This window comes from Puntigrus tetrazona, chromosome 1 (genome assembly GCF_018831695.1).
Source record: "Puntigrus tetrazona isolate hp1 chromosome 1, ASM1883169v1, whole genome shotgun sequence".
Taxonomy (NCBI): Eukaryota; Metazoa; Chordata; class Actinopteri; order Cypriniformes; family Cyprinidae; genus Puntigrus; species Puntigrus tetrazona.
In genome coordinates this window covers 24,718,559-24,745,652 of record NC_056699.1, presented here as the reverse complement: position 1 = coordinate 24,745,652, position 27,094 = coordinate 24,718,559, and the positions used below count along the sequence as shown (strand labels likewise).

At 36.8% G+C, this 27,094-nt stretch overlaps 2 protein-coding genes across 11 annotated transcripts in view; one reads left to right on the top strand and one right to left on the bottom strand.

Annotated features, from left to right (window-relative positions):
• The window catches only part of fam13a (family with sequence similarity 13 member A), a 40,819-nt gene extending 38,800 nt beyond the window's left edge, over nt 1-2,019 (top strand). For all 10 annotated transcript variants that reach the window (XM_043229035.1, XM_043229390.1, XM_043229117.1 and 7 more), the window contains 2 exons: nt 524-625; nt 757-2,019. In XM_043229035.1, the coding sequence (XP_043084970.1) occupies nt 524-625; nt 757-880 (226 nt within the window). In that variant the 3' untranslated portion in view covers nt 881-2,019. The remainder of the gene's footprint in view (nt 1-523; nt 626-756) is intronic.
• A 67-nt stretch (nt 2,020-2,086) lies between these two features.
• Nucleotides 2,087-27,080, bottom strand: herc3 (HECT and RLD domain containing E3 ubiquitin protein ligase 3). Its single transcript, XM_043243108.1, is given in 26 exon segments — nt 2,087-4,045; nt 4,500-4,602; nt 4,688-4,871; nt 6,427-6,509; nt 7,740-7,803; nt 9,656-9,822; nt 10,919-11,062; nt 11,175-11,345; nt 11,832-11,921; nt 12,008-12,031; nt 12,191-12,304; nt 12,495-12,658; nt 12,767-12,956; nt 13,641-13,752; nt 15,589-15,648; nt 16,526-16,619; nt 16,622-16,649; nt 17,072-17,145; nt 18,498-18,652; nt 19,332-19,462; nt 19,690-19,781; nt 19,877-20,098; nt 20,185-20,261; nt 22,175-22,334; nt 25,020-25,342; nt 26,931-27,080. Coding segments are annotated over 25 exon segments (3,138 nt in total). The 5' UTR covers nt 25,246-25,342; nt 26,931-27,080; the 3' UTR covers nt 2,087-3,836.
• Between the last annotated feature and the right edge of the window lie 14 nt (nt 27,081-27,094).

Below are 27,094 nucleotides of genomic sequence, written 5' to 3'. Positions count from 1 at the left end.
AAAACCCATGTCTTAGGGCGCTGACACACTAGATGAAAACATGTGAAATCAAGTAGGAATATGGCAGATTTTTTAATTAGCACCAAAAGTGAAGAACGTATTTGCATTGCATTAAAGTTTTGTTACTTGCAAGATGTTTTGAACATGATGTGATGTGAATAAGCAGTTTGCTGATTGGCTTACGCAACAATGCGTTGTGAAAATTTCCTGCTCTAGTTTGAATTTTTCGCATCACGTTCACGACAATTGTTTCGCCTCAGTTTGGACTGGACTGTACTCTGACCTACAATTCTAGTGTGTAAGCAGCCCTACAGACTTTTCACTTTCGTTGTGTTCATAACCCATCTTTTGTGGAGCTACAAGGCAGAATATACAGTATGCTAAAAGTAATTAGTACGTTTTAAAAAAGCTAAATGTTCAGTGCTATATGTACTGACCATTGAAGCCTCAAATGATTGCATTGTTGCTGCGGTGGTTTGAAAGAATCCTAAAACTTTCCACTCCTTCTTAACCAAACACACAGGCAGGAACTTGTGGAGCAACTCCAGGAAGCCCGTGAAGAAAAGAAAAGAATCCGCAAAAACCTCCGTGATTTTGAGGATCAGTTCTTCAAACAGAACGGCAGGTAAGTAAACTTCCTCAATGCGCGTTTTCACGTTCGTTCTTAGAATTGCCGATTTTCTTAAGCTTGAATCGGTCTATACAGAGAGAAACGAAATCGTATAACCGAATGCTCTACTTTTGCTGTTTCCATAGAAACGTGCAAAAAGAAGATCGCTCACCCTTGGCTGGAGAATACAATGAATACAAGCACATTAAAGCCAAGCTACGGCTGTTGGAAGTGCTCATCAGTAAAAGAGACTCCTCTAAGTTCATCTAGAACTCAGCTGGAATTTACTCTACTAGACGAACAAGGACCAGCCACTGCTATCCAAAGCAATATAGGGTGTACAAAGACTTGTTCCTCTATTATTGACTCATTACAGGCACATTTGGCTTTTTGAAGGACGCCAAGACATGCCTGGCTCTCCAGATGTACAGTGCCGTTTGTTCCACTGTACAGCATAAAGGACTTGTGTTCTGCTTTGGACTTACAATTTTTTTTTTTTTTTTTTTGCATATGCTGCGAGACCGTGGATTTTCAGATTACTTGTGAACCTCTGATCTTAATTCCCTTTGTGTTGTATTACGCGACAATTCGTATGGATTTTTAGCTTTTTTTCTATATTAATATTGCTGTAATATAGAAACAACTGTGTTTTTCGCAATCAGACATAAGCTTTGAAGAACACTGAGATAACGCGGCTTAAATCATACTTAGAGATGAGGTGAGTTTATCATTATAGGAACTTTTCGTCTTTGATGATTTGAAGAAGGTAACCGATTTGTGGAAGGAAGGCTCTCTGTATATTATTTTTCGCTATTTACCGGTGCCATAATTCTTTATTTTGAACATTAATGCTTCTGAGAAAATGTATTGTTTGTTCGCCGTTAATGAAATTTCTTTCTTCCCCCACTAAGACCATTGACTAAGCTAGAGTTTACTTTACAAAAGAAAAAAAAAAAGTGCAAATGAACAACTGTAAGAAAAAAAGAAATCTGTTGCCATTTTCTAATGGTGTAGAAACGCACAAAGGTACTATAATTTAGCTTTGTTATTTTTGTAGTGTTTTTTTGTACTCCAGTGTCTAACTGGCCATCAAATGAAGCTCACTGTTTAGCAGTGATGTGGGTGGATTGATTCCCCTCAAAACCGTCTCTATTGTTAGCGAGCAATAGAAAGCAAAACTGTGGGGCCTCGCTGAGCGTTTACGCCTCGTAAATGCAGACAAAAACTGAGCGAGCGCGTAACCCCCTTCTCTTATTCTCCAGATTGGAAAATTGTAGTGTGACCTTTGTTTTTACAGAACGTGACAAGGCTGATGGATAAAGATGAATACTGTGTGTACATTTTAGTACATGAGATTGTATTTGTATTTTGTATATATGACATAAAAAAACCAAACTATTTTTTCTGTATATACTGTGGTGTTGGGTATTCATTTCGAAGTCACTTCGTGCAAGAAAATGCCATGACGTCCGATAATACTCTGAGGTGAAATAATTTTATTGTTCTGGAAAAAAATAGATAAAACAATATATTCCATTTGAAAGCTATAAAAGTAAATATACTTTACTAAAGTAACAATGCATCAGTAGCCACTACGAGAAGCCCTTGTTTGTATACATTGACAGAAAGGAATAAGTTGGATAGAAACACTTCTTTATGCGACCTTCCATCAAGTACAAACAAATACACTTCATGCAGCTAGATGCAAAACACCACAGGCCACAGCAAACGCCTCGCCGTGGTCCTGACAGTCCTCTATCGTCCACCGTATCTGAAAACCGCAAAGGTAAGATCCATTTTCAATAACAACCCAACATTAATGCTCTACTCGGAAAGTAAACGCGAGTAGAAAGCAAATCCCCTTTACAGCATATGACCTTCCAGGAGGGATTAAATCGAAAGCGGCAATGGATTGACCGGAAGAAGAACACAGCTGTTAGAATATTCACATTTGTTGGATTGAAACATAATTAAAATCCCATAACTAGTACACGTACATCAACCAGTAGTTATTGCTGGATTTGTTCCTCAATTAAATGTCAACCGATATCGCTTTAAGAGAAATACCAGATTTTTTTTTTTTTACCCCATGGCTGATTCAAATATTTTTAAAAAAGCAGCTTCGGCGTTCCACCTGGACATGGCATGCTCATGCACGCCAATCATTAATAAAAGACATTTTTATGCTAATGGCTTGCTACTGTACACAAAAGGAAAACCAGCGGAATGGATTCAGGAGGCGCGAAAATGGACTGAACTGGTGAAGCTCGGAAATAAAGAGATCGTTTGTCAAGTTAAACCCTTTAATGTATTGCACGCGTGTCCAATCCTATTCCCGGAGGGCCACCGTCCTGAGTTTAGCACCAGTGCTAATTAAACGCACCTGAACCAAATGTAATCAAGGTTTTCAGGATTACGCGAATCTTCCAGGCAGGTGTATTGGGACAAGTTGGATCTAAACTTTGTAGGACATTGGTCCTCCGGGATCAGGATTAGACATCCTAAATGTATCGGGCTTGAAACCGTGCTGATGGGGCAATACCTCTACCGTCTTTATCCCGGATGAGCTCCCAGTTTGACGGGTTGGGGTAGGTTCTTTCTGAATGGGATCAACCACTCATCTATGGCCAGGGATGAGCATTTTTAGTGGGCTTTTTATACGCTTTAACAAGTGAATTTATTTCAAATTTGTTTGCTTCCTTCCATAAATTCAAACTGCGGCGTCCAAGCTATTCCCAACACACATGCCTGGAAGTTTCTAGTTCAGGTGTGTTAAGATTAGGGTTGGAGCTAAACGTCTGCGGGACAGCGGCCCTTCAGAAACAGGCTCGGACAACCCTAGCAAAATAACGTGGTCTAGCAAGAGCAACCTATCGGTTTTAAAATCTGATTCAAAGACATTTACATTTACAAAATATATAAAGAACGTCAAATCAATTTGTTTTGCCAAGAACTCAATCCTAATCTTATAATTTATTCGTGTCATTTAAAAAATAGAATTTTTTTTATAACCAAAAAGCAAAGAAAGAAACGGTGCACATCTCAAGATTCAACCAAAACAAGCAAGTCAGAGTCTGTAAAAATAAGAAAATAATAGATTTACTCATGAAACTCAGGATGTGCTCGTCTGTGGTCAAATAAATGCGAGAGCAGCGTTCGTTTTCCATTTCTCCACAGGTTTAAAGTGCAGTGTCGGCATACAGAAAGCGACCTCCGTAGATCCCGCTCAGACCAGACTGAAGCCCTCGTACTGCTCCACGGCTTGCGTGAGCCGGTGCCGCAGGGTCTCTTTGGTCTGGTAGCAGGGCATGTCCAGCATGTTGTAGCAGGTGTGGGCCACAGGAAGGTAGTGCTCTTCTGCAGCAGTGGATTGGATGACGATGCGTAGACTGGCCATGCCGTGGATGGGGATGCGGTCACTGCCTGTCAAAAACACTATGGGAAGGAACTAATAAGAAGTACTTATTTGGTAGCAGTTGCATTAGAACAAAACATTATAAGCAAAGTACCACACAAACAGAAGTCACAGCATATCAGTGTTGCCAAATAAGAATACGCTGTTGCACTGCGGCCACAGATTGTTTTGCAGTTCCCACCCTCCTCAGGTGACCTCTGACCCCCGGGGGAAAATGTGACTAGACTAATTTTAAACAGCAGTTGGGGTGGTTTTGTTTGGCAGACCTGGCAACCCTGTAGCATATCAAAGCGGACGGCATTCTGTGAAAAACCTGGTGTTGGTGCAAAATCTGCAAGGGGGAATGTTTCTCCCTCATGTGAAATTCTCCATTGTTTTAATTCCTTTTAAAATGATGTGTTTGGTCTGAACAGGTCTCTACACATTATATAACACATACAATAGTACCAAACATTGTTGTTGCCTCTCACTTACATAAAAACTGTTTCTTCTTCTCCAAGGGAAACTCATGAAACACCTCCCAAAACATCTTTACTGTTGGGTGGGATGCAGAGAACTCGCCCTTGTAGGAGGCATTCTGGGAGAAAAAAAAAAAAAAGTGATGCAACACTAGGCATTAACACGCGTCTTAAAAGTGTAAAGCACTTCTGTGTGTGTCCCACCTTCTCCATCTCCTCCCAGTTGTAGTTGTTGTTTCCCACCACCATGGCCATGAGCTCAGAGGGCTGGAAGAGAGAGAGAATCTCCCCGCCACAGACCTTCAGGAAACCGCTGGAGAAGGCCGAATACTGCTCCTGCACGGCATCACTGAACACGTACTGTAAATACGCCTGAACAAACTCCTTCCTGAGAGACAAACACGCAAAAAAACACATTAAAGTGCAATACATACTGTATGCATCTAGACCTCACCCACTACATTAATGCAAAATTAATATAATATGCTGTTAATGATTAATCGCAATAAAAAAAAAAGTTTGTTTACATAACGTGTGTGTACTGTGTATCTTTATCGCATATATATATATATATATATATATATATATATATATATATATATATATATATATATATATAAAAATAACACACACACAGCATATATATTTTGAAAATATTTACATCTATTTATATACATAATACATAATATATTTTGTATTTATTTTAAAAATATGTATACATATGTATACATTTCATATCATTGAATATATATATATATATATATATATATATATATATATATATATATATATATATATATATATATGTTTTTATGTATAAACTGAACTTATTTTTCTTATTTTCTTGTGTATTTATATACATAATAAATATACAAACAAATAGCATTGTGTAAAGGGAAACTTTTATTTTGGATGTGATTAATCAAATGTGATTAAAGCACTAAATTATATGTATATGGTTGAATCTGATGTATTGCCTTTATGCCGATTATAGTTTTTTTTAATCATGGTATTACAGTCATTTGATAAAAATAATTAAAGTTATATTAATGACAATTCCCATTAAATTAATAAAAAAATAGTACAATAGTAATCACTGAAAGTAAAGATAATATATACACCAAAAAATGTTTTATTTTTACTATTTCTTTCTATTGATTTTACTGCATCTAAAACAGGACACATCTGGTTAGTACATCATGTTAGTGGCCCTGAAGAGTTTACCGATTGTTAGTTCATATCATCAATGATGATATTGTAAACGCCACTGAAAAGGAATGTTCAAATATGTTAGCTAGTCACCAGATTGTAAAATTTCTCCTTTGGGATCAATAAAGCATATCAGAGCAGTGTAATCCAGTGCACATATTCACATGCTCTCGTGCACCAGACCGAGTGAATTAAGACTGATAATCTGAGCTGGGCTATAATCTCTTCAGGAGGTCATATATCAGCGTCAGGTCTGCTAAAGAACGTGATCTGAGTGTGTGTGTGTGTGTGTGTGGGAACAGGCCTTGATCTGAGCTCAAGATGACTGGCCTTCTGCCTAATCTTACTGTCAGACAGCAGGACACACACACACACACACACACACACACACACAAATAAAACACATGCATATTTCAAACAAATACCATTTTCTCAAACCATTTTCCTTTCCATACATTAATGTTTTTTTTTTTTCTGAAATAAAACCTTGAATGCAGCAACAATTCTTCATGCATCCAAATGTTCGTGCATTAACATCGTTTTTTGGTCTAGATTTGTGTTTTGGATTGTTTGGATTTGTGTGCTGTCCCATCTGTTCCTGCAGCTTCTGAAACCTTGCAATTTTGTCACCACTGACAACACACACACACACACACACACACACACTGAAATATGGAGCACGAGCAGGAACAGCATGACCTCTTTCAGACCTTTATTTAAAGAGATACACACACCTGTTTGTCCTGTCCACAGCGATGGTCTTCCCGCCCTGCACCAGCTCTTTCACCTCCGTGATCCCATAATACTCCCTCGTAATCTGTGGTCACAGTTGTTACATTTTGTGATTCAGCATTCTGACCTGACCAACACAATTTTTCTTTCATCCCAGTAAGTACTTCCACAGCACACTCCACCGGGAAAGAATCACTTTTTCATATTTGTGCACAAATATCTGATATCTGAACATTTTAAACAGGGTTGGGTGATGTATTGAATATAGAAGGGATAGTTCTGATATAGTTCTAATTCTGACATAATTTACTTACCCTCTTGTTCCAAACCTGTCTGAATTTCTTTCTTTTGTTAAAAGCATAAGAAGATATTTGGAAGGGTGTTGGTAACCAAAGAGCTACACCATCATCATCATCTTTCAAAATATCTTCTTTTGCGTTAAGCAGAACAAAGATTGTTGTGTTAAATATCTCCTTAAATATTTTAAACACTCAAGTTTAATTGTATATATATATATATATATATATATATATATATATATATATATATATATATATATATATATATTTAGCTTTAATTTATTTTTACGAAATTTTAGTATTTCAACATACAATTAATGTTCATTTTTTTATATTTGTAAAGCAAGTTGTACATTTAATATTTAATAATATTCAACAATAATGTTTAATTTACAATTACCACAGTTTCCAATCAAAATACCACAGTTAACAATAAAACACTGATTTGGAAATTCCTATTAACTACAAATATGTTCTACTTTCTAAAATAAAATTACAACTAAAGATAATATATTTGATTACATTTACATGTTGTGTATATTTTACATTGTGATTAAATATTCAAAGTTATGTACATAGTAATTTAGCAAAACTGTTGGTTTTATTAATTTTTACGTAAATTTAGAATTATAATAAAAATAAAAAAAAAAACTAATATTGCCAAAACTTGGAAAATACTGAGACATGGTTGTTTTATTTTCATCACCCCTCCCTAATTGTACATCATAAAACAAAAAAACATCTGCGAAATGTCGTTCCATCATCCAACGGGAAACGCTCAGGGGACATATGGCAAATGAGCAAACGCTCTTCATCTTCCAGATTAAAAGCACCCACATCAAATAACCGTCTTGGCAACATGTGTGTGACATCAAGCACAGGTTCAGTTGAATCTGTTTAACAAAGCAGGGACTTTCTTCGTGACAAGGACTATCAGTGACATCCCAGACAAACGCTCTTGACTTGGCCTGGCCTAATTTGAGGGGTCGTATTTAGTTTAGCGTCCAGCAACTTACAGCAAAGTTCAGACAGAAGGTCTCCTCCACATCTCCGTCATACTCCAGCAGCTGCTGAAGACTCCTGCAGACAGGTGAACACACACAAAGACAAACAGTTGGCGAAAATCTGAAGCAGCCCAGCCACTGATGATCTCTAGACTCGTCGGGATGCATTTAATTGTCTTTTTTCTGCTGTAATCACAGATAAGAGCTCACCAGCTGCAGGATATAAAAGCAAACCCCTGGCTTACCGGAGCAGGACAGGGGCCACACATCATCTACTACTTTTAACAAATGACACTTCTCTGCCTATGACTCTATAAACCGCATTTGAATCATGATGTTTGCAGAGATTTTTATATAAGCGGCCTGTCAGAAGAAAGATTAATTCATAAAAACAAGAACCAGGACATGTTTATAGCTAGCTGATATTTAATATATATGAAGAAGAAGGTTACTTCAATGCCTTCATGCAACAACAAGTTTAATAGAGTTAACATTTGCATAGTCCAATTAGGCACAAATAAGTTCATTTAATATTATAAAATAATATTTTATGGCTACATTTGAGTAATATATTTTCTTATTAATCAGAATATATTTTTAGTAAACATTCATTGTGTAAATATTACTTTTTGATACATGTGCATTGTTGCATAAATTAGTAAAATATTTGTTTTTGTGAAATTTCATAAGCAAGTTTTGATAAGTTTTCATAAGCTAATTTTGTCAAAGCCAAAAAAATTTTTTTTTTATGGCTATCCCTAATTTCCCCTTAATACACAAATCACCAAAAACGAATTAAATTAAATGTCTAAATACCCAAATAAAAAAAATAACCTAAACGAAAAAGTGAAGACTGCTAAACAGAGAAAAATTTAAATTAAAGTAAAAACAATAAAAAAGTTAAAGGGACTAAAATAAATAAATACACACATATATAAATAAATAAAAATAAAGATTCGAATTTAAAATTCTAACAACCCTGGTCTGTATTTGTATATTTGGCATAGGCCGTTTATCTCAAAGTAGAAGCGGAGTATCTTTTTCAATTTGATCTTGCTGTAAATCTTTGTTTTTGTTCCTGAGCTGCTGATGAGATTAAAACCGTCCACGGATGAATCCAACAATGTGCCGAACACATCTAACCGAGTGGAAACCAATTAATCCTTGATCCCTTTAAACACATTAGCACACAATCAAATCATCCACCACGGGCGGCTGTGCAATATTTGCTGATGTTGGTCTGAAGAGAGTTATAATTGCCAGGTCAAGGTCTGCTGATGGCTGCTTTCATAAGATGACATGACTCAAAATCTACGAGGGGAGCAGCCTTCAAGCCGCAAACACGATTACAGACTTACAGACTTGAACCAGCCATCAACTCTGGGCTGGCTTCTGCAAACAATTAGTGGTCTGATGGTGACTCACAAACTCGAGCGGTTCAAAAAGCTTTTTGGGTGGCTTTTAATTAACGTTATATAAAAAAAAAAAAACAACCTGTTTATGTAACGCAGTGGCAAAGGACACCGAGCGCGGGGCGAAAAATTAGACAAAACAGTTCCTCTTCACTGGTCTGTGCAGTCCGTTTAGGATTTCTCAGTAAAGCCTCAGGGGTCACAGGAAGTCCATTGATCTGGTCTAATGAGGGCTCTGATACAGTGGTCTGTGGGAGGCCGAGCTGATTTGATTAGCGAGTGATGGCTTTCGGTGGAAAAACAACAACATGTTGCCTACAAAAGGTACAAGTTTAGATAAAGATAAGGCTTAATTTGAACAATCTGGATCCAGCTTTAAAATAACCACTGGATCCTATTTTTAAAAAAAATCTACCGTCTCTGTGGAAAGCAAAAACGCTTGTTTTCGGTCAGTTTATGGCCTACTTGAATAACACTTTTGGACGAACAGTGCAAGAAAAGCATCATGCTGCATACCTTCCCTCTGTAGGAGAAAGCTCTTTCAGGTCATCCAGTGAGGGCAAAACGTTCAGAAGCTTCTTGTAGAGCACCAGAGGAAAGTGCAGGTCCACCACAGTGGAGTTATAGATGGCCAAACCACAGATGATCCCGATCAGGTGGAACCAATTGTGCTCCACAAAACACTGCAATGTAAACAAACAGTTAAGTATCTTTCCATGTTCTTGTATTTGAAGACATCGAACACATCGGTATCATCTCCTCTAGTGTTTTTTTAAAGCTTTACTTTTCTTGAAAAAGTTGCCAACAATTGGCGAAATAGGCCCTATGCTTTAAAAATCAGATATAAAAAAAATTATAAAATGTAATGTATAACATTTTATAACAACTACTGTCATATCAAATACAAACAGAAACCTAAAAGGTCTTCACAGCAAACGCCAAAATAAAAGTTTGGTTTAACTTGAAGAAACCGTGACAGAAATAGTAGTTAATGTAATAATAGTACTACTACTACTAAAATTATTATTATTACTAAACCATAAAAAATAATAATGGTTAACATAGTTAAAATCAATTATTTGAGATGTTTATTTGATTAAACTATTAAAATGCAACCCAGAAAATTAATAGTAAACAGAATTTAATAAAAATAAAACACTTTTCATGATTTCAGTTAATTAGACATGATGAATAAAATTGAATTAAAACAGAGTCAAAATTGAAAAAAAATTAAAGCAGAATAAATTTTGAAAAACATAAAACTGAATTTGGGAAAAATAACGGATTTCATAGGGTCCTAGACTATAAAGATTTGGGGGGATATTAAACGTCATTACATTGAACATATTTACTCACTAGTCGCTTTTGTTTGTTTATAATGGTGTTCTTATAAACTCATTTCCACCACTGTGCAGTTTGTACGTTTAGCTTTTTACTTGTACTTATGCTTCAAAATTGTTCAAATTTGTAAAGTTTATCGTAATGAAAAAAACTGGCAAGAATCGTAAACCTTTGTTGGTTGCGCGGCTTATTTTCCGCAATAATCCAATTTAAAAATCCTATTGGTTTTCTGTAGAGCGAACTAGCCTGTCTGGCCAACTACATCCTCACTGCAGCACTGTATTGTTACTGTGAACAACAGCTATGAAGGACAAAAACCATTCAGTGCATATGCAATTAAAAATAGTTTTTCATTCAGACGTTTTAATCACACGTGACATATTTTTCAGTATCTTAGTAGTATGTTGAATTCTGTGATAATAACTAAGCTGCACTCACTTTATCAGAGAACCACAGCAGATTGGACTCTGAATACTGGGAGAACATGCCATAGATAGGATCCATCAGCTCTTTCAGCAGGAGCAGGAAGAACTCCTTAGTGACTCCTCCAGCATCCACAGCTTCCTCTCCATCAAAAATGACCTGCAATGATCATCTCTCTTAGTCTACTCATGTCTAAGTGGGCGGATTTGGCCAAAACATGCTACAATATGGACCGGGCAAGCAGTCTGACGTTGGGATGATAAAGACAAACCTTAAGCGGCTTCTTCAAGTCTACGTCATTGTAGACGGTGAGCTCCCGGAGAGCATCGCTGACTAAGTGGTTCCTTCGTACGTGAAGCACCAGGAAAGGGTTTCTTGCCAGCAAAGGTTCCATAGTCAACAGCATGAAGACGTTGTGCAAGTTAGCGCCGCTTACCGCCATCTGAACGGTAATCAAGCAGGCAAAACTAGTCATGAATCATAAATCATAGCAATTTCATAGAGGGTGGAGCAATTTCTTATTATTCATTCTGAAACCAACAACAAATCCAGGCTGTTCCATGGAATAATGCATATATATATATATATATATATATATATATATATATATATATATATATATATATATATATATATCATGTTTCTAATGGATCATGTGACACTGAAGACTGGAGTAATGATGCAGAAAATTCAGTTTTATATCACAGGAATAAATTACATCTAATATAATCAAATAGAGAACAGTTACTTTAAAATTTGGCTTAGGTTGATAAATCGATGCATGGATCGATTCAGAGATTTTCCGAAAGCATCGCGATTCCTCTAGGAATCGATTCTGAGCTTAGATTTGAACCGCAGATGGTGCTGCATGCTTCGTCCCAGTCCTATTTAACATGTAATCATTTTTCACATTCAATTTTTTCTTTACCTGCATTTGCAGCTCAGCATCTGTTTGCAGCACGGTTGTCTTGGCTTGCGCGTTCAATATGAACGGATAGGCACATAACGTGACAGAACCCTGGGAAATAAGACTCAGATGATCAAGCCGAAACCATCACAACTGTCAGAAAAATACATTTAACATACAGCTATGACCAAACATACCTGCACTGGAGGGTATCGCATTTTCTGCAAAACAACGAATTCTGTTATTTGTCAGCTTGGTATAAATCACAGTATAAGCCATTTTGTATTTTATATGTATTTTGCCATGTTCACATCAACAGCTTTTTACCTACAAAGGGAAAAGTGACATGGAAATGTATGCAAGCGCAGCGATATACGCACAATATCAGCTTTGCGCAGAAACCATTTGAGGTAGTCTTCCTGGATGTCCACCAGGGTGGCGATGTCAGGGATGTAGAAGTGGTTGTATTCCACACGATGGGCTTTCAGATTGACCTGCACAAAAATATTTGGATCAACAATCGGTTTATCATTGAACAACGCAGAGTTAAATAACGCGAGCTCGTCTGCGAAAACAGATGAAAAACAGCAATTCAGCTCTGAAGCTGGGGAATATTCAATCAAATGGCTTATTAATTAGTTTATCATTTACTTATTACAACAGTTTTGTTGATCTTCGCTGTACCTTGTGTAGCTTCTCCAGCAGTCGCAGGGCGGCGCTTGTGTAGCTCTCCAGAAACACAGGCATCAGGAGCGCCTTCCCGCCGGTCAACAGAAACACAACTATGCTTTTGTACATCTCCACGAGTCTAGAGAAAACCTCGCAATCCATTAGAGACCACCAGTTATCTGAGAAATAAGAATGAGGTCCATTTCAAAAGCCCTTTTGATCTTGAACTCTGATAAACTTTGTAACTAAGCAACTAATGGAGTCGCTAGGCAGTGGAAACTGCATACCGAGAACTTTGCTGGGGTTGGCGTCCAGTCTGAGGATGGCCATGGCTAGAGGGATGGTGAGAGAGATGTAGTTCTTGGAGTCCTGGAGAGCGGGACATTCAGACAGGATCAGGTAGATCCGCATGGCTTCCACATCAGGAGGAGAGCAGGGCAGCTGGGGGATCAGGAGACTCTCAAAGCTCTTTGTGGCCTACAAGAACACATTCATGGTCTGTTTATTATTAAAAATTCATTTACACAGACTAGCAAGATTGTTTTTTTTCTTCCTGATGACAGTATAGAGTTTATGGAATTCATTTTATACAGTGTAATTATATATATATATATATATATATATATATATATATATATATATATATATATATATATATATATATATATATATATATGTGTGTGTATGTGTGTGTATAAAAATCAAGAACAAAATAACTAATAAATTAGATTTTTTTAATTTAAAGATTATTTTAATGATTTTATTCTGCAAGGATGCATTAAACTGATTAAAAATGGTGTTACAAAAAAATTATATAAAAAAAAAAAAAAAAAAACCTTAGTAATCAGAAATATTTTTCAAGCAAAAAAAAAAATCAGCATATTAGAATGTGACTGGAGTAATGATGCTAAAAATTCTGGTCTGCATCACATAAATAAATTACAGTTTTAAATATTTCAAAATATAGAAATGTTACTTTAAATTGCAATAATATTTCAATATTTTGGGGGGGGGTTTAATTTTTGCTCAAATAAAGGCAGTTTATTAGTATACCATGTTTTAATACCTGATGAAGTCTGCAGCAGAGTTACTGCCTTCCACGCATGCAGTGCTTTAAAGACCTAAATAAATGATGAGCCGAAACATTTCAAACAAACACACCTGATCCAAAAGCCTTGCGAAGGCTGGTTTCATCAGCGTCTCAAAAAGCAGCCTGACGGCATTAAAATCAATGCCCGGGACTTTGGGGTTGGTTTTGAAATGTCCATCATCACTGTGAAAACAGCAGGTGGAAATTAGCATCCAAATACTTTGGAACAACACGTAAAGCTACACAGTATTAACTAATCTAATTTACTAATTGAAGATTTAACTAAGAATATTTTACAATATTAGTTAACGGTGAGATTTACTATCTCCAAGCAAGCGCAGTGTCACCGGCTGGGAACTAGTTACAGAGCAGATGAATAAATAGATGGATCTGAGGTGAGGAGGTTTAAGGTCTTTCCTCTCCATTGCTCTTTATCTGTGTCTGTCGCTCTGAAGGGATGAAAGCAGGATCACACGCTGGGTGTAAATACAGAGCCGCAGGTGTTTAAGCCTGATGCTGATCCCTGCACTACAGAGCGGTGAACCCCACACGCATGAGCATACGAAGCAGAGCCAGTGTATTTTGAGCATGTCGGGGTAAGATGACTGACTTATAATAAACGAGCGGTCCAGTTTCACTGAGATGGCGAGATGCGTTTAACCTTTACATTCAATCCAGTCAAATTCAGATTTCATCCGATGCTATCGATTAGACTCCTTCAGCTAAATCCAATTACAGATTTGATTTGAGTCAAATCGGTTTAATACGATCTGGTCCTGGTTTAATTTGATTTGATTGGTCGGATTCATATCAACTTGTTTCTAATGTATGCACTTGGATTCGACTGGATTTGACTAAATCTGATTCATAATTCAGTTGGATTTGAGCAATCAAATCAATTTAACTGACTGTACTTTTTTAGATGACTCAAATTATTCGTTAGTAATCGAATGCTTTTTATTAATTACCGTTTTGATCCGATCTGAATAAAATCAATTTGATTCAGCTTGTTTTGATAGATCAGACCAAGTTAACTTTTGTGATTCGATGTGATTCGATGATTCGATCCATTTCAATCGATAAAAATGAAGCTGCAGAGTCAGCAGCGCAATCCAATCAGATTCATTAAGATTTCATTTGACTATATCGATTAGCTAAATCCAATCACAGATTTGACTCAAATCAGTTTGATAGAATCTGCACCAACTGAATTGGATTTGATTGATCTGATTCATATCAACTTGTTTCTAATGTAATTAATAAGATTCAACAGTTTTTTTCCCCAAATTTCAGTCATCTAAAAAAGTAAATCATCTAAAATGTGTTTAACTACTAATTACTGTTTTGATTCAAATCCATTCAATCCAATCTAAATGAAATAAATCTGATTAAAGATCTGATTGAGAGATCAGACTAAGTTAAGTCCAATTACATTCATTTTGGTCAAATAGGTTAATTGCGGTCCATTTCAATCTATGAAAATAAAGCTGCACAGACAGTAGTGCAAATTTCTGACCTACAGAAACCTCTACTCGACAAATGAATTAAAGAAACCTAGCGTTTAACGTGTGCTACAGAGTCTAACCCAGCGTTAGGACATGTCCTCAGCAGAGTTTTAATCACATACACAAAACAGCATTTTAAAATGAAGACCCATAATACCCCGCCTGAACACCAGCGACACCAGTTGTTGCTTATGTAACCAGATAATCTCTTGAAATGTTTTCAGCTGCAGTGCAGATTATGAAGATCGAGGACTGCATCGGGCGAAATGAGGCAGGACGACTCTCTCATCAGATAAAGATATCCATCAAGTCCCATTTGCTCTGTGAGAGGGACTGCTCTTTTACAGAAAGAGCTGTAACCGGGATCTCTGCTGGTGTCTACAAAGAATTTTCCTGCTGACGTTAAGCACATGTCACCTACAGTATGGAAAAATCCAGAGCGGCCTGCTCTCCATGGCGTCACCCCGTGAGAGCATACACTTATTGCCAAGGCACAAACATCTCAACTGCTCACCTTTGGTCCAAAAAGCTGGCATTCCAACATGCAGTTGAGGAAAACAGGAGTATGATGTCACTAGGTGGGGAGGAGCCAAGAAATATAAATTCAGCATCAAAATAATAAGTACTTTATACAGTATGTGCTTTCAATGGTACATAATAACTGACCTTATATATATAAAAAAAAAAAAATTAATATATATATATATATATATATATATATATATATATATATATATATATATATATATATATATATATATATATATATATATTTATTATTTATTTTTTGCAATTAAAAGTTTATGTTTTCTTTTAGTAAGAATGTATACAATTTATTTTAAAAAGTGACATTTACAGTGTTACAAAAGATTGCCAATTCATTTAAATGCTTTTTTACTTTCTATGATAATTAAGTAATGTTTCTTGAGCAGCAAATCAGCATATTACAATAATTTATAAAGGATTGTGTGATACTGAAGACTGAAGTCATTTAAATATGTGACCCTTGACCCTTGATAAAAGGTACACATTTTTTTATTAAGATTTGTTAAGATGTTAAAATGTTTGACTATTCTGAGGGTGCAAAAAAAATTAATATTGAGAAATTTGTCTTTAAAGTTTTCCAAATTAAGCTCTTAGCAATAACTTTACCAATCAAAGAAGTCTTGCTATATCTACAGTAGGAAACTTACAAAATATCCTAATGGAACATGATTTTACTTAATGTTCTAATAATGTTTGGCATAAAAGAAAACTCTATATATATAGTAAAAGTTCATATATAGTAAAAACAGTATATCTTATCAAATAAATGCAGCCTTGGTGGGCACTTCCGTCAAAAACAGAACGATAGTGTATGTCATTCTTTGAAAGTCAAATACTTCCATTGTATAATCTCTGAAGTAATAAAACGGTAGGTGGAATCAAACCGTATAACGTCACGAACTCACTTGGCGATGCTTGTATCGCCGTTGTCATGGAGCTTCATCCTCCAGCTGTCCAGACTCTCAGAATTAATCAGAGCGATGCTTTTGTGGTATTCATAATGCGGAAATCCTCGGAACAAGATGAACCCTGTTCTCAAACGCGCAAACAAACACTCAGAAATGTAATATTTGCAATACACTCCAAGTAAAATCACAACAAGGCGGTTTTAACGCTAATTGGTCTAATAAAGAAGAAATAAAACACGAGCGAGGACAAAAGCAGTGTTTTTGGTCGTGTCCTGTAAGCCCATTATATTAATGTAACGGCACCACCATGTGGACAAGAGCAGATACTGACCTTTACGTCTGACGAGAGCAAATGTAAAACTGTCTAAATGTAAACGTAAAAAGCGCACAGAAGCTAGCAGCATGAGCAGGTACTGACTGTAATTTGTAAAATTGAAGTATGCGCTAATTTATTGAATATTCTCGCATCCAAACTATCAGCACAGAACCAGCGGAGCTGTTACAAAGCTCTAATGACACTCCGGTGAAAATCAGCATGGTTACCTCCTTAGTAGACAACAACAGGAAATTGTGATCGCCTCCACTGTGAATTTTACAGATGGTGTAGCGCTCGCCTTCTGTAGACGAAGAACATAAGCGGTTCCTTTTATTCAGTAGTTACATAAAAACAAAGCAAATGAGGAATAAGTGTTAGTTATCCATGTTTGTTATTAGAGATCAACAATTCTTGAATGAACTGAAAAATGCTTGTTAAAAGAGCTACCTGCATACATGACTTAAAAACAATCTGAACGAGAACTAAACACACTCATTTACTAATCATTACTATTTTTACACATACCAAATTGTGCATTCAACCTTCGGCGTGCTCATCAAAACAAAACACTCTCTTTCTCTCTCTCTCTCCTGCACTCGCGCACACACGCGCACACACGCGCACACACACACACACACACACACACACACACACACACACACACACACACACACACACACACACACACACACTAGCCATCAGATGAATCACAAACCAAACTGCAGCTACTCTTCAACGCTGTTTATTTATATCTGTGCATCCCTGCACGGACACACAGTCTCTAGAACAATCCCTATCACTCCAGTTAGGGGACTAATTATTCACTCCCTCGTCATAACAGACCCTATATATGCGCTTTGGATGGGAAAACCATTAAAGCATGCTCCTGCAAAACAAAACACTCAACTACGGCGAAACCGTTTTTCAGTCATTATGGCCATGTACTAAGATACACGCAACTGTTTTATTATTTTAATAATATTTGTATCTTCAAAAGGAAGTCACATTAATATGAAAACCCATTTCCGATGTATAAACTCGCAATTATGAGACATAAACTCACAATTGCAAGATATAAAGCCATTGTGTTACATGAGCTTACAATAGCGAAATATAAAGTCAAAATTGTGAAATATGAAGTCAGAATAATGTTACATAAATGTGCAGTTGGAAAATAAACTCAAGTTCTAAAGTTTGGTATAAAGCCGCAATTCTGAGAATATAATTTTTCACCCTCAAAATAAGACTTTATAAAAATTGGGAGTTTATACCTTTCAGACAAAAAGAATTGTTAGATAAAAAGTCCTTTTTTTTTGTTTATTATAGGGTAGAAACAAGCTATTATATATTAAAGCTGTAATATGTATGTTAAATACATAGGCATGATAAAAATGGAGCCAGATTTACCAAACAGGGAACGTCAGCATGAGACACCAATTCTAGAAAAGTTGTGTGGTTGATCTGACAACGCTGAATCATTTCTATAATGATCAACACTATCAATCTATCAAGAGCTACACAAAAGAGCAACCGTCACAGCCTTGTCAAGCTCAAAATGTGACATTTCTGGGCATTAAATAATGCAGCAAATCAGTGGATTAACATCTGGCGTAACCGATTTAGATTATTGAATCCATTAGAACGTGAACATACTTGTGTGTGTATTTCCAAAGCACAGGGGCTGGATGTTCCTGACAGGAAGTGGGCTCTTAGCATTTCCTCTGAGGCCTGTACCCAGCTGGCCCTGAGTGTTGCAGCCGAAAGCGTAAACCAGACCAGTGGAGGGAACGAATGCCAGGGTGTGGTGCCTGTGACGTACACACAGAGATATGCTATCAAATATTTATCTGACGACTGCATGCACAAAATGAGACATTTATTAACCAGACAATCTATTGAACGTCGAAATAATACATTTATGGAAGAGTATAACTACTATTCGGCAATAAACGGCGCTGTACTTAGTGCAATGTTTCACTTTGAATAAAAGATTATTATATAGTCAGTTTAAAATAGGATTAAATAATGATTCATTACTTATCACTTTAACGCATATGGTATTTCGGTGGACGCTGATTTCCAGAGATCGAATCATAATTTATTTTTAAACAGTTTTTTAAAAAGTGTAGAAAGATTAAAAGTCATTTTAATGTTTTTAAAAGATCTTACGCTCACAAAAGGCTGCAATTATTACTGCAAAATACAGTAAAAATATATTTAAACATAATTTCAGCATTAATCCTCCAGTCTTTAGTGTCACGTGATTCAATTTAACACTTCTTTGATAAATAAAATGCATATTCATTTAATAACAAATTATATTAAAACCATATTAGTACATAACAGTTACACAAAAACACTGAAAAATATGTGCATCGTCCATACGGTGTTAGCAATGACACAAATGAAAGGGAACACTAAAGGAAATCAGCAAATCTAAAACAGATGGACGCAGAAATGTGCATCTTGTCTAGTGCATATACTTACCGCCCACAAGCGATCTGAGACACCTCGGTGCCCATGAGCTCCATAACTCTGCGTGGAAGAGGCTCGTTTCTGGTGGAATCGTGGCCCAGCTGTCCTCTTGAACCGTTTCCAAATGTGAACAGACCCCCTTCCTGAAGAAAACACAACACAAACGGCAATGCTCCAATGTTCAGGATGGAAAAACGACAAATGCAGCTGAATAACTTTCCATTTCAACCTACTACAGTTCTACAAGTCTTATCAAAACACTTTCAGACTGGCTAAAATAATAAGATGCTCAAATATCAGCAGCAATTAGACTCGAATTTGAATACACGTCACTAAAGGGCAACACTGTCGATGTGTTTTTCAACCAAACCTTTGTCAGGGCAGCGGTGTGCTCATCTCCGCAGCTGATGTACACCACCTTCTGCGACCGCAGGAACTTGATGTGACAGGGAACAGCCCGGTCTGAGATCATAAACGAAATTGATGCCTCTTTTAATCCTATTCAATTTAGACTGATAGGCGAATGCTATAAAAGCACTGGCGAGCGTGTGTTTTACCCTGCTCGTCATTGAGGCCCAGCTGCCCGGCGCTGTTCTTCCCCCAGCCGAACACGGCTCCGGACAGGGACAGGGCGAAGCTGTGGTCTCCTCCAGCGCTGATCTGAGCCAGCGGGATCCCACACAGAGATTTGAGCGGCTGAGGAGACCGGGTGCTCGGCTCTCCCTTCCCTAAACCCAGCTGACCGCTGGAGTTCTCACCCCACACGAACAGCTGACCATCTGAGACGAGGAGGACCTCATTTACTGGCACAGCAGAAAACGAAACCATTGATAAATCCGTGAAAGTGCCTCAGTAGTGCTCTTACCTTTTGAAAGTGCTATGCAGTGTTGGTTGCCACACATTACTTGTGAGATTCGATGCTCGCACAACTTTTTAATCAACCTAAAGAAAAAAATACACTTCGTTAAGTCCCGGACTACATCTGCGTACCTTGCAAATCACCTGAGAAATAACAATAAAAAATACATAAATGTTTACACATTCATATACAGTGATGACTGAGTCCACATAGAATTAAATTTTTTTTTTTTTTTGCTGCATCAATTGGGGGACAAAATCTGAAATTTAGGAACGATTTAACATTTTAAATAATTAATTATCTAATTAAAAACTCGATATCAATGAAATTCAAAGGAAACTTCTAAACATATTTTATATTCTCAACCATTTTATTCTTAAAATTTAAATGATAACTTTTTGTCTACATAATGCGTGCATGTGTGTTGTTTATATTTATGGTATATGTATATATAAATACAAACACAGCATATATTTTGAAAATATTTACCTGCATGTACGTGTATACATTTATATTAAAATCATTTATAGCATATTTAAAATACGTAATGCAATATTTTTATGAAATTTATACATGCATGATATATATGTAATAAATATGCACATTAAACATGTAAATAATTTTTTTTATTTTGGATGTGATTAATCGTAATTAATCATTTGATAGCACTCGCTTTTATATAATAATCGAAACACATCTACACATCTGTTCAAAGTTTCAGAACTGATTGTTAGGGGAAACCTGAACCTTTGTGAAACTGATTTAATGAATGTATTTATTTTTTTGATGCTGAACTGAATTAATGGACGCATTAATTGATTAATTAATTAAGGGTAAAAGAAAAAATTCTTGAAAACAAAGACATACATACTCCTATATTTATTTAATAAAAAAATCAAATAAATTGAAAATGATCAAATCAATAGCCCAATCAGGTGGATGCATTGGTCTAGTGTAAAAAAACTTACATACATTATTATTGGTAGCTAAAAGCATTATCTAAGTGTGCAAAATATTTAATAACAAAATTTTTCATTTTCTGGCTGACCAAGAATCTCACAATCAGATGCCAGTGGCCTTGATCTCATCGCTACCACGCAACCAAATAATAACCCTTAATCATTAACTTGCTCTGTCCACACAGCGCTCATGAAATCAATCAAATAACAAGATGACAAGTGATGCTTGCAATCAATGAAGGGCTGTGTGTCAGGAAATGTTGTTTTATCTGTTGTGGGTTATCCGGCAGTGCTAGAACCACAACAGAACAGAAGTGCTGTCAGTAATAGCACATTATAACTATCATTAAGTCCTAATGACTTGCGTTTGGTAGCCCCCTGCGGTCTGAAAGGCCCCATGCAGGGACCCCCACCCCACGAGCACGAGGCAATTAGATCTGGAGCAGACGTTACAACGCAAAGAAAGCAGCATCTGAAAAAGCATTTCCACCACAAAAAAGGAACGTATAAATGTAATAACAGGAAGCAATGCATCACATTGGGTGTTGAACGTTCTCATGTACAGCTGACAGAAAACAAAACAAACACCGAGTCTGCAGATCACCATATACAAATGATTTTAGTGATCTATTCACCTATTATGGGTGATAAAAATTGATTTTGGTTTTGGGAGTTACCAAAAAACGCTTCTATTGTCTTATAATACGCATTTATTTTTATCTTATTTGCTCATCGACTCCCAAACAATTCATTTAAAGATACGTTTCTCCAAACCCTTCCAATCTGCAGTGATGGTTGTCATTTTCGGTTTTTTAAGGGAGTAACGCAATATCGTAATACATTACTTTGTAAAGTAACTTTCCCCAATAGTGGTCATATGCTGACGACAGCAAGACAATAACTTTATAGGCTTTGCAGGATGCTTTCGTTCACTTACATCTGTGTTACACGCTGCATGAAAGGTCATTTTCGAAAATCCATTTTATACTGCTTTAAAAAAAAATGCTCTTGTTTATGAAGTGAGTAATGTTTCACACCTGGGCACGCGGACCGCCTCTTCAGCCGTACCCAGACCGAGCTGCCCTCCTTCTCCGGCCCCCCAGGCAAACACCTGCCCCTGCTCGTTTACCGCCAGAGAGTGAGTCTGCCCGCACGAAACACCGGCGATCTTCTGGGCATCCAGAGCTCCTACCAGCTCTATCACGGACACACAACAGCCGTTAGATTACAGCAACACTCTCCACAACTGACTGACAGATATCACTCATATCTTATGTATGGTTTACAGTACACTCTGTTAGATCTGCTGTGTGCAATAAAAAAAGTGTGTAACGGCTGCACTGTTTTTTTCAAATATACGCAATCCCTGTACACCAAATTTCACGTTTTTGGTCATATTTACATTTTTATATTGATATAATATATAAATAAATATATACATGCATTTGTTTGTGTTAACATACAGTATACATCATTTTAAAAAATCCCAGCGCACACACAAATTACATTAAAAAAACTTTTATTTTGGATGTGACTATTAATCGTTTGACAGCAATAGTTACAAAAAATGTCTATTTTAAATAATGATGTTTTTTCGAACTATGCATTTAAGGTTTATTTATATAGCACATTTATCACATTAAAACTGACCAAAGTGCTGAACAGAGTCAAAATAGACAATGCCAAACAACTGGCAGAGAAGAATATTGATGCTATAATACAGTATTAAAAGCAGCTGTAAGATCCAGCAGCAACAGAACTGTATTTTTCCTGCTTATTTTTAAATGATGGGTTATTTTAAATTATATTTTAGAATACAATTGTTTGACCGATCACATAAATGCCGCCTCGGGGATCACAAAAGACTGATTATTCAAGTTGTGTGGCATCAGGACAATGCCACATCAGGCAATCTTTCATTTTCTCACCAAGCCGTCGCCAAAATAGCACGGGCTTAACTGAAACCAAAAACAAAACAAAAAAAAAAAAATCCCCTTCGCCGTGTGAACGTGGTAAGGCGAAACCGAATGTGCTCTTAACCAAAACAGCATTGCAAAGAAACTTCTCCAAAAACAATATGTAAAGAGTTCCTAATATGAAAACACGTTCCTCGCAAGGGCTTTACACTGTAGCACCTAAAACCATTATATCTATATATAATCAGCAATTCTGATGGGGGAAGAAAAAAAAAAGAGAATAATATCTCAACATCAAGAGAACTTCATGCTTAACACAGCGAATAATAGCCAATAGAGCTATTTATATATATTAAATTTATATATATATATATATATATATATATATATATATATATATATATAGATAGATAGATAGATAGATATAGATAGATAGATATATATATATATATAGATATATAACATTTTTAGAAACCAATAAAATACACATCATTCATACACAGTTTCTTAAATCAGTATCCGGTTTCTGCGCTGGACATAGAATAGCTTCTTTCTAATCTATTAGCTAGTTTCTTGGCTTCATTTACACAACCCTCATACCAACTCACACAACAGGGCCTTCTATCATACAAACGGCGCTATCTTATTAGCACAGACATGTGAGAGTCCGTCTGCTGCTTGGAATTGTTTTCTTATAAACCGGATTAGCAGCCCTGGACCGTTGAGTCCCAGTGCATGCTGGATAAAACAAGATCCGCTGTCATCATCGACTGGAACTACAGTTTAATACTGTGCAATAATAACAGCACGATCAAACAGGAAATGTTTGATAGGACTATATTCAGGGCAAATGACCGGTTCGCCACCTCATTTCTGAGAAAAGTGCCTAATCATATTTTGATTTTAGGTGTGCCAGTACACGTTTTTCACATTATCACAGTTTATTTACCATATTTTAAAAAACACTAATAAAATATAACAGGAATTAAACCGTGTTATTAATCTTGATAATGTAAAAAATAACTTAATAACTTAATGTAAAAAAATTATAATAATAAACCAATCACCCAGCAATACTTAGCTTTGCTTAGCCAAATTTTGAGTTTCATTTTTGTTAATTTTGTGGTGTAAAAAGTTTGCATTGTTTTTGATCACAAATCTTTATTTAAATTTTTATACATTTTAAATGGTAGTCAACTGTATGATGAATTTTTGGATATTAAATGTCACTAGCTATGTTTCATCACCAATTCTATGCAAATTGTGAAGCGTCACGTCAGTAACGATTGATGCAAATTTGAAATAAAAACACCTTAATTCACTAAAACGTGTTTACGCTCGCTTAAGGCGGTTTTCCACTTGTGTGAAAAAGGAATTAATGCGAATAATGGGAGATGGAAATGCATTTTGCAAATAAACTCGTTCGGTCCAAGTAATTTATTACATCAAAAAAATGATTAGATTCAGTAGCTTCTCCTATTTTGTCTTGGTGATACTGAACTATTTGTGACTATTTTATTCTGTTTGATTCGTCGGATGGAAACAGTGGTGGTTCGCAAAGATTTTATGCTATAAATTTGAATGGAAACCCATTTTTACTTTAGTTTACTTTATTTCGCTATTCTCGCTTACATTACGAACTATAGTGTCAAAAATGATATGAAAAATCACTTTAGAATAGGTAACACTTAGCTATTAATTTGACTTTTCCATTAATAATATCTTAATTTGCTGCTTAGTAATAGTTAAGTAGTTGTTAAGTTGCACATTCAAACTGAATTTATTGGAAAGGTCCGATTTAGACATTAGAATTTAAATCACTGTAAATGGGTTCCGATCGTTTAAAAATAATGCGATAATAGCTGTTGTGTAAATATTCAAATCTAATATTTAGCGACAGCGGCTCTATTCGTCGGGACGTCGCAGGCGTTTCTGAGAGATAAGAGCATGAGTTTATGTCAGTTACCTGGCCTCCATCCTCCCTTGTCATGGCCCAGCTGACCGCAGCTGTTGGAGCCACAGGCGTAAACGCTCCCATCATGCAACAGGAAGAGCGAGTGTTGGCTGCCGCACGCAACTTCTTTAAGACCCCTCCCGTCGAACATGCAACAGCTCCTCGGCTCGAAGACCAACGCCTCCGACGCCCCGACGCCCAGCTGACCCGAGGCACTGCTTCCCCAGCACAGCATCATGATTCACACATAAAACGGGAGACAGATGGAAGGGTCCGGAATCAGGGAGAGCTCCTAGGCTGTGCCGCCCTGCCGTCTCCGCCTGTACGTGACGGCTCTGGAAAACAGAACGCAAAGTCTGGCGTGAAACGCTGGAAAGCGTATAGGTGAGAAATCAGTAGAGGGGAAGGGAAGAGGTCACACCCCATTCCTCTTTCCACATCGGGCAGAGTGTGTGTGTGTGTGTGTGTAAAAATGACAGCTAGTGTGGACGGCCGGGCCCTTGAGACAAGAATGCAGATCGTAAACCACCTGGTGTGGTTAAATAAAACCACAGATTTACTAATCCATCTGTCTAACTCCGAAACCTACCGAATCATCATAATTCACTGCATGCACTTTGTAAAATGCACATATAAAAGTGGGCGTTTACGTCTAGGCAGGAGACAGATTTGAGTACTCCATTAACGTACTAGGGCTGGACAGAATGTTTACAATTTTGTTAGTAATATATAACCACGCAATATCATGAATATTACAATTATTTTAACGCGCTAGGAGCGCGCTGAAAGTTTGAATCAAATTTAGGCTATAATGCATGTTCAAATTTAATTTATGGTTAAGGTACTTTCTTAACATTAAAATCAAATTCAGAAGCGTTATATGATTTCTGGGAAATCATAGGCGTGTCCTAAACATTTTAGCAGATAATTAGTTAATGTACGAATTAAATATTTGGGACATTAAAGACACGTTCTGAAATATATTACATTTGTGAAGAAATACTTGCTTCAATTTTTTACGAATTTTTGCAGGATTGAGATGCGTTTCCCAAAACAATTATGCGAGAATTCAGTCGTCACCAATAGAGTTCAATGGAACTATTAAATTGGGAAACGCACTCTTGAACGTTTGAATCGAATCCAATGCCATGCATCATTCTGTAAGAGCAAGCTGAATTAATAGCAATGGCTCTTTTTGCATTCTGGTGCGTTATGAAACTTCAAATCGAATTCTAGAACAAATGCAGCCAATACGTTCTGGACTCTACAATCTTATTTTGAACGAAAACGTTGTGATATTTGTAAACGGGCACTCCTGTGAGCTCGAATGCATTTTGTATAGAGTCACGGTGTCCCGAAAATTCAGGACATAGGCGTGTTCTGAACGTCCGAATCATATTTTTTTGACCAGCATAAATAAATTCAGAGCGTTCGAACGTCACGCATTACGGAAGACGGGTGCGTTCCGAACATTCGACTTTGCGCGTCCTGAAAGTTCGACGTTCACATCGATTTTAGGAACGTCATGGGCGTTTTCCGAACCTTCTCGTCAAAAGTGCCTATGCTGGCCAGAAACGTCTAGATAGGCAGCTCGCTATGTTTAGAAACAGCAGAAATCTGCCATATGTGGGTCCGGTCCAATCTGAGTTCGGCCTGTAAGAACTAGCCTGACACGTTTCACGCCTTTAATAAGACAATGATGTAGTTCGTATCCCGCAGACACCAACACCCAAACATCTCACCGGACTGTACGTGCGTAAAATACAGTGACTTACCTCAATACTAATATTCATGATAATATCAGGACATAACTGCGCACTGACACTCTCACTAAACTGTCATCACGCAAATGCATTCCCATGTCTAACACAAGACAAAAATAAACAGGCATTTAGGGAGACGGTGTAAAGCAAATTATGTTACCTGGTAATATGCATTTCGTCTCCTGTTTATTTTGACCGTATATTACTGGAATGGTTTCAGTTTAATGGTTCCGACAAAAACAAGGAAGTTACGACTCAGATTACGGCGTCACTGATCGTCACGTGACTTCTGTCAACCAGCTCTAAAAGTGTTTGCGTCACTAG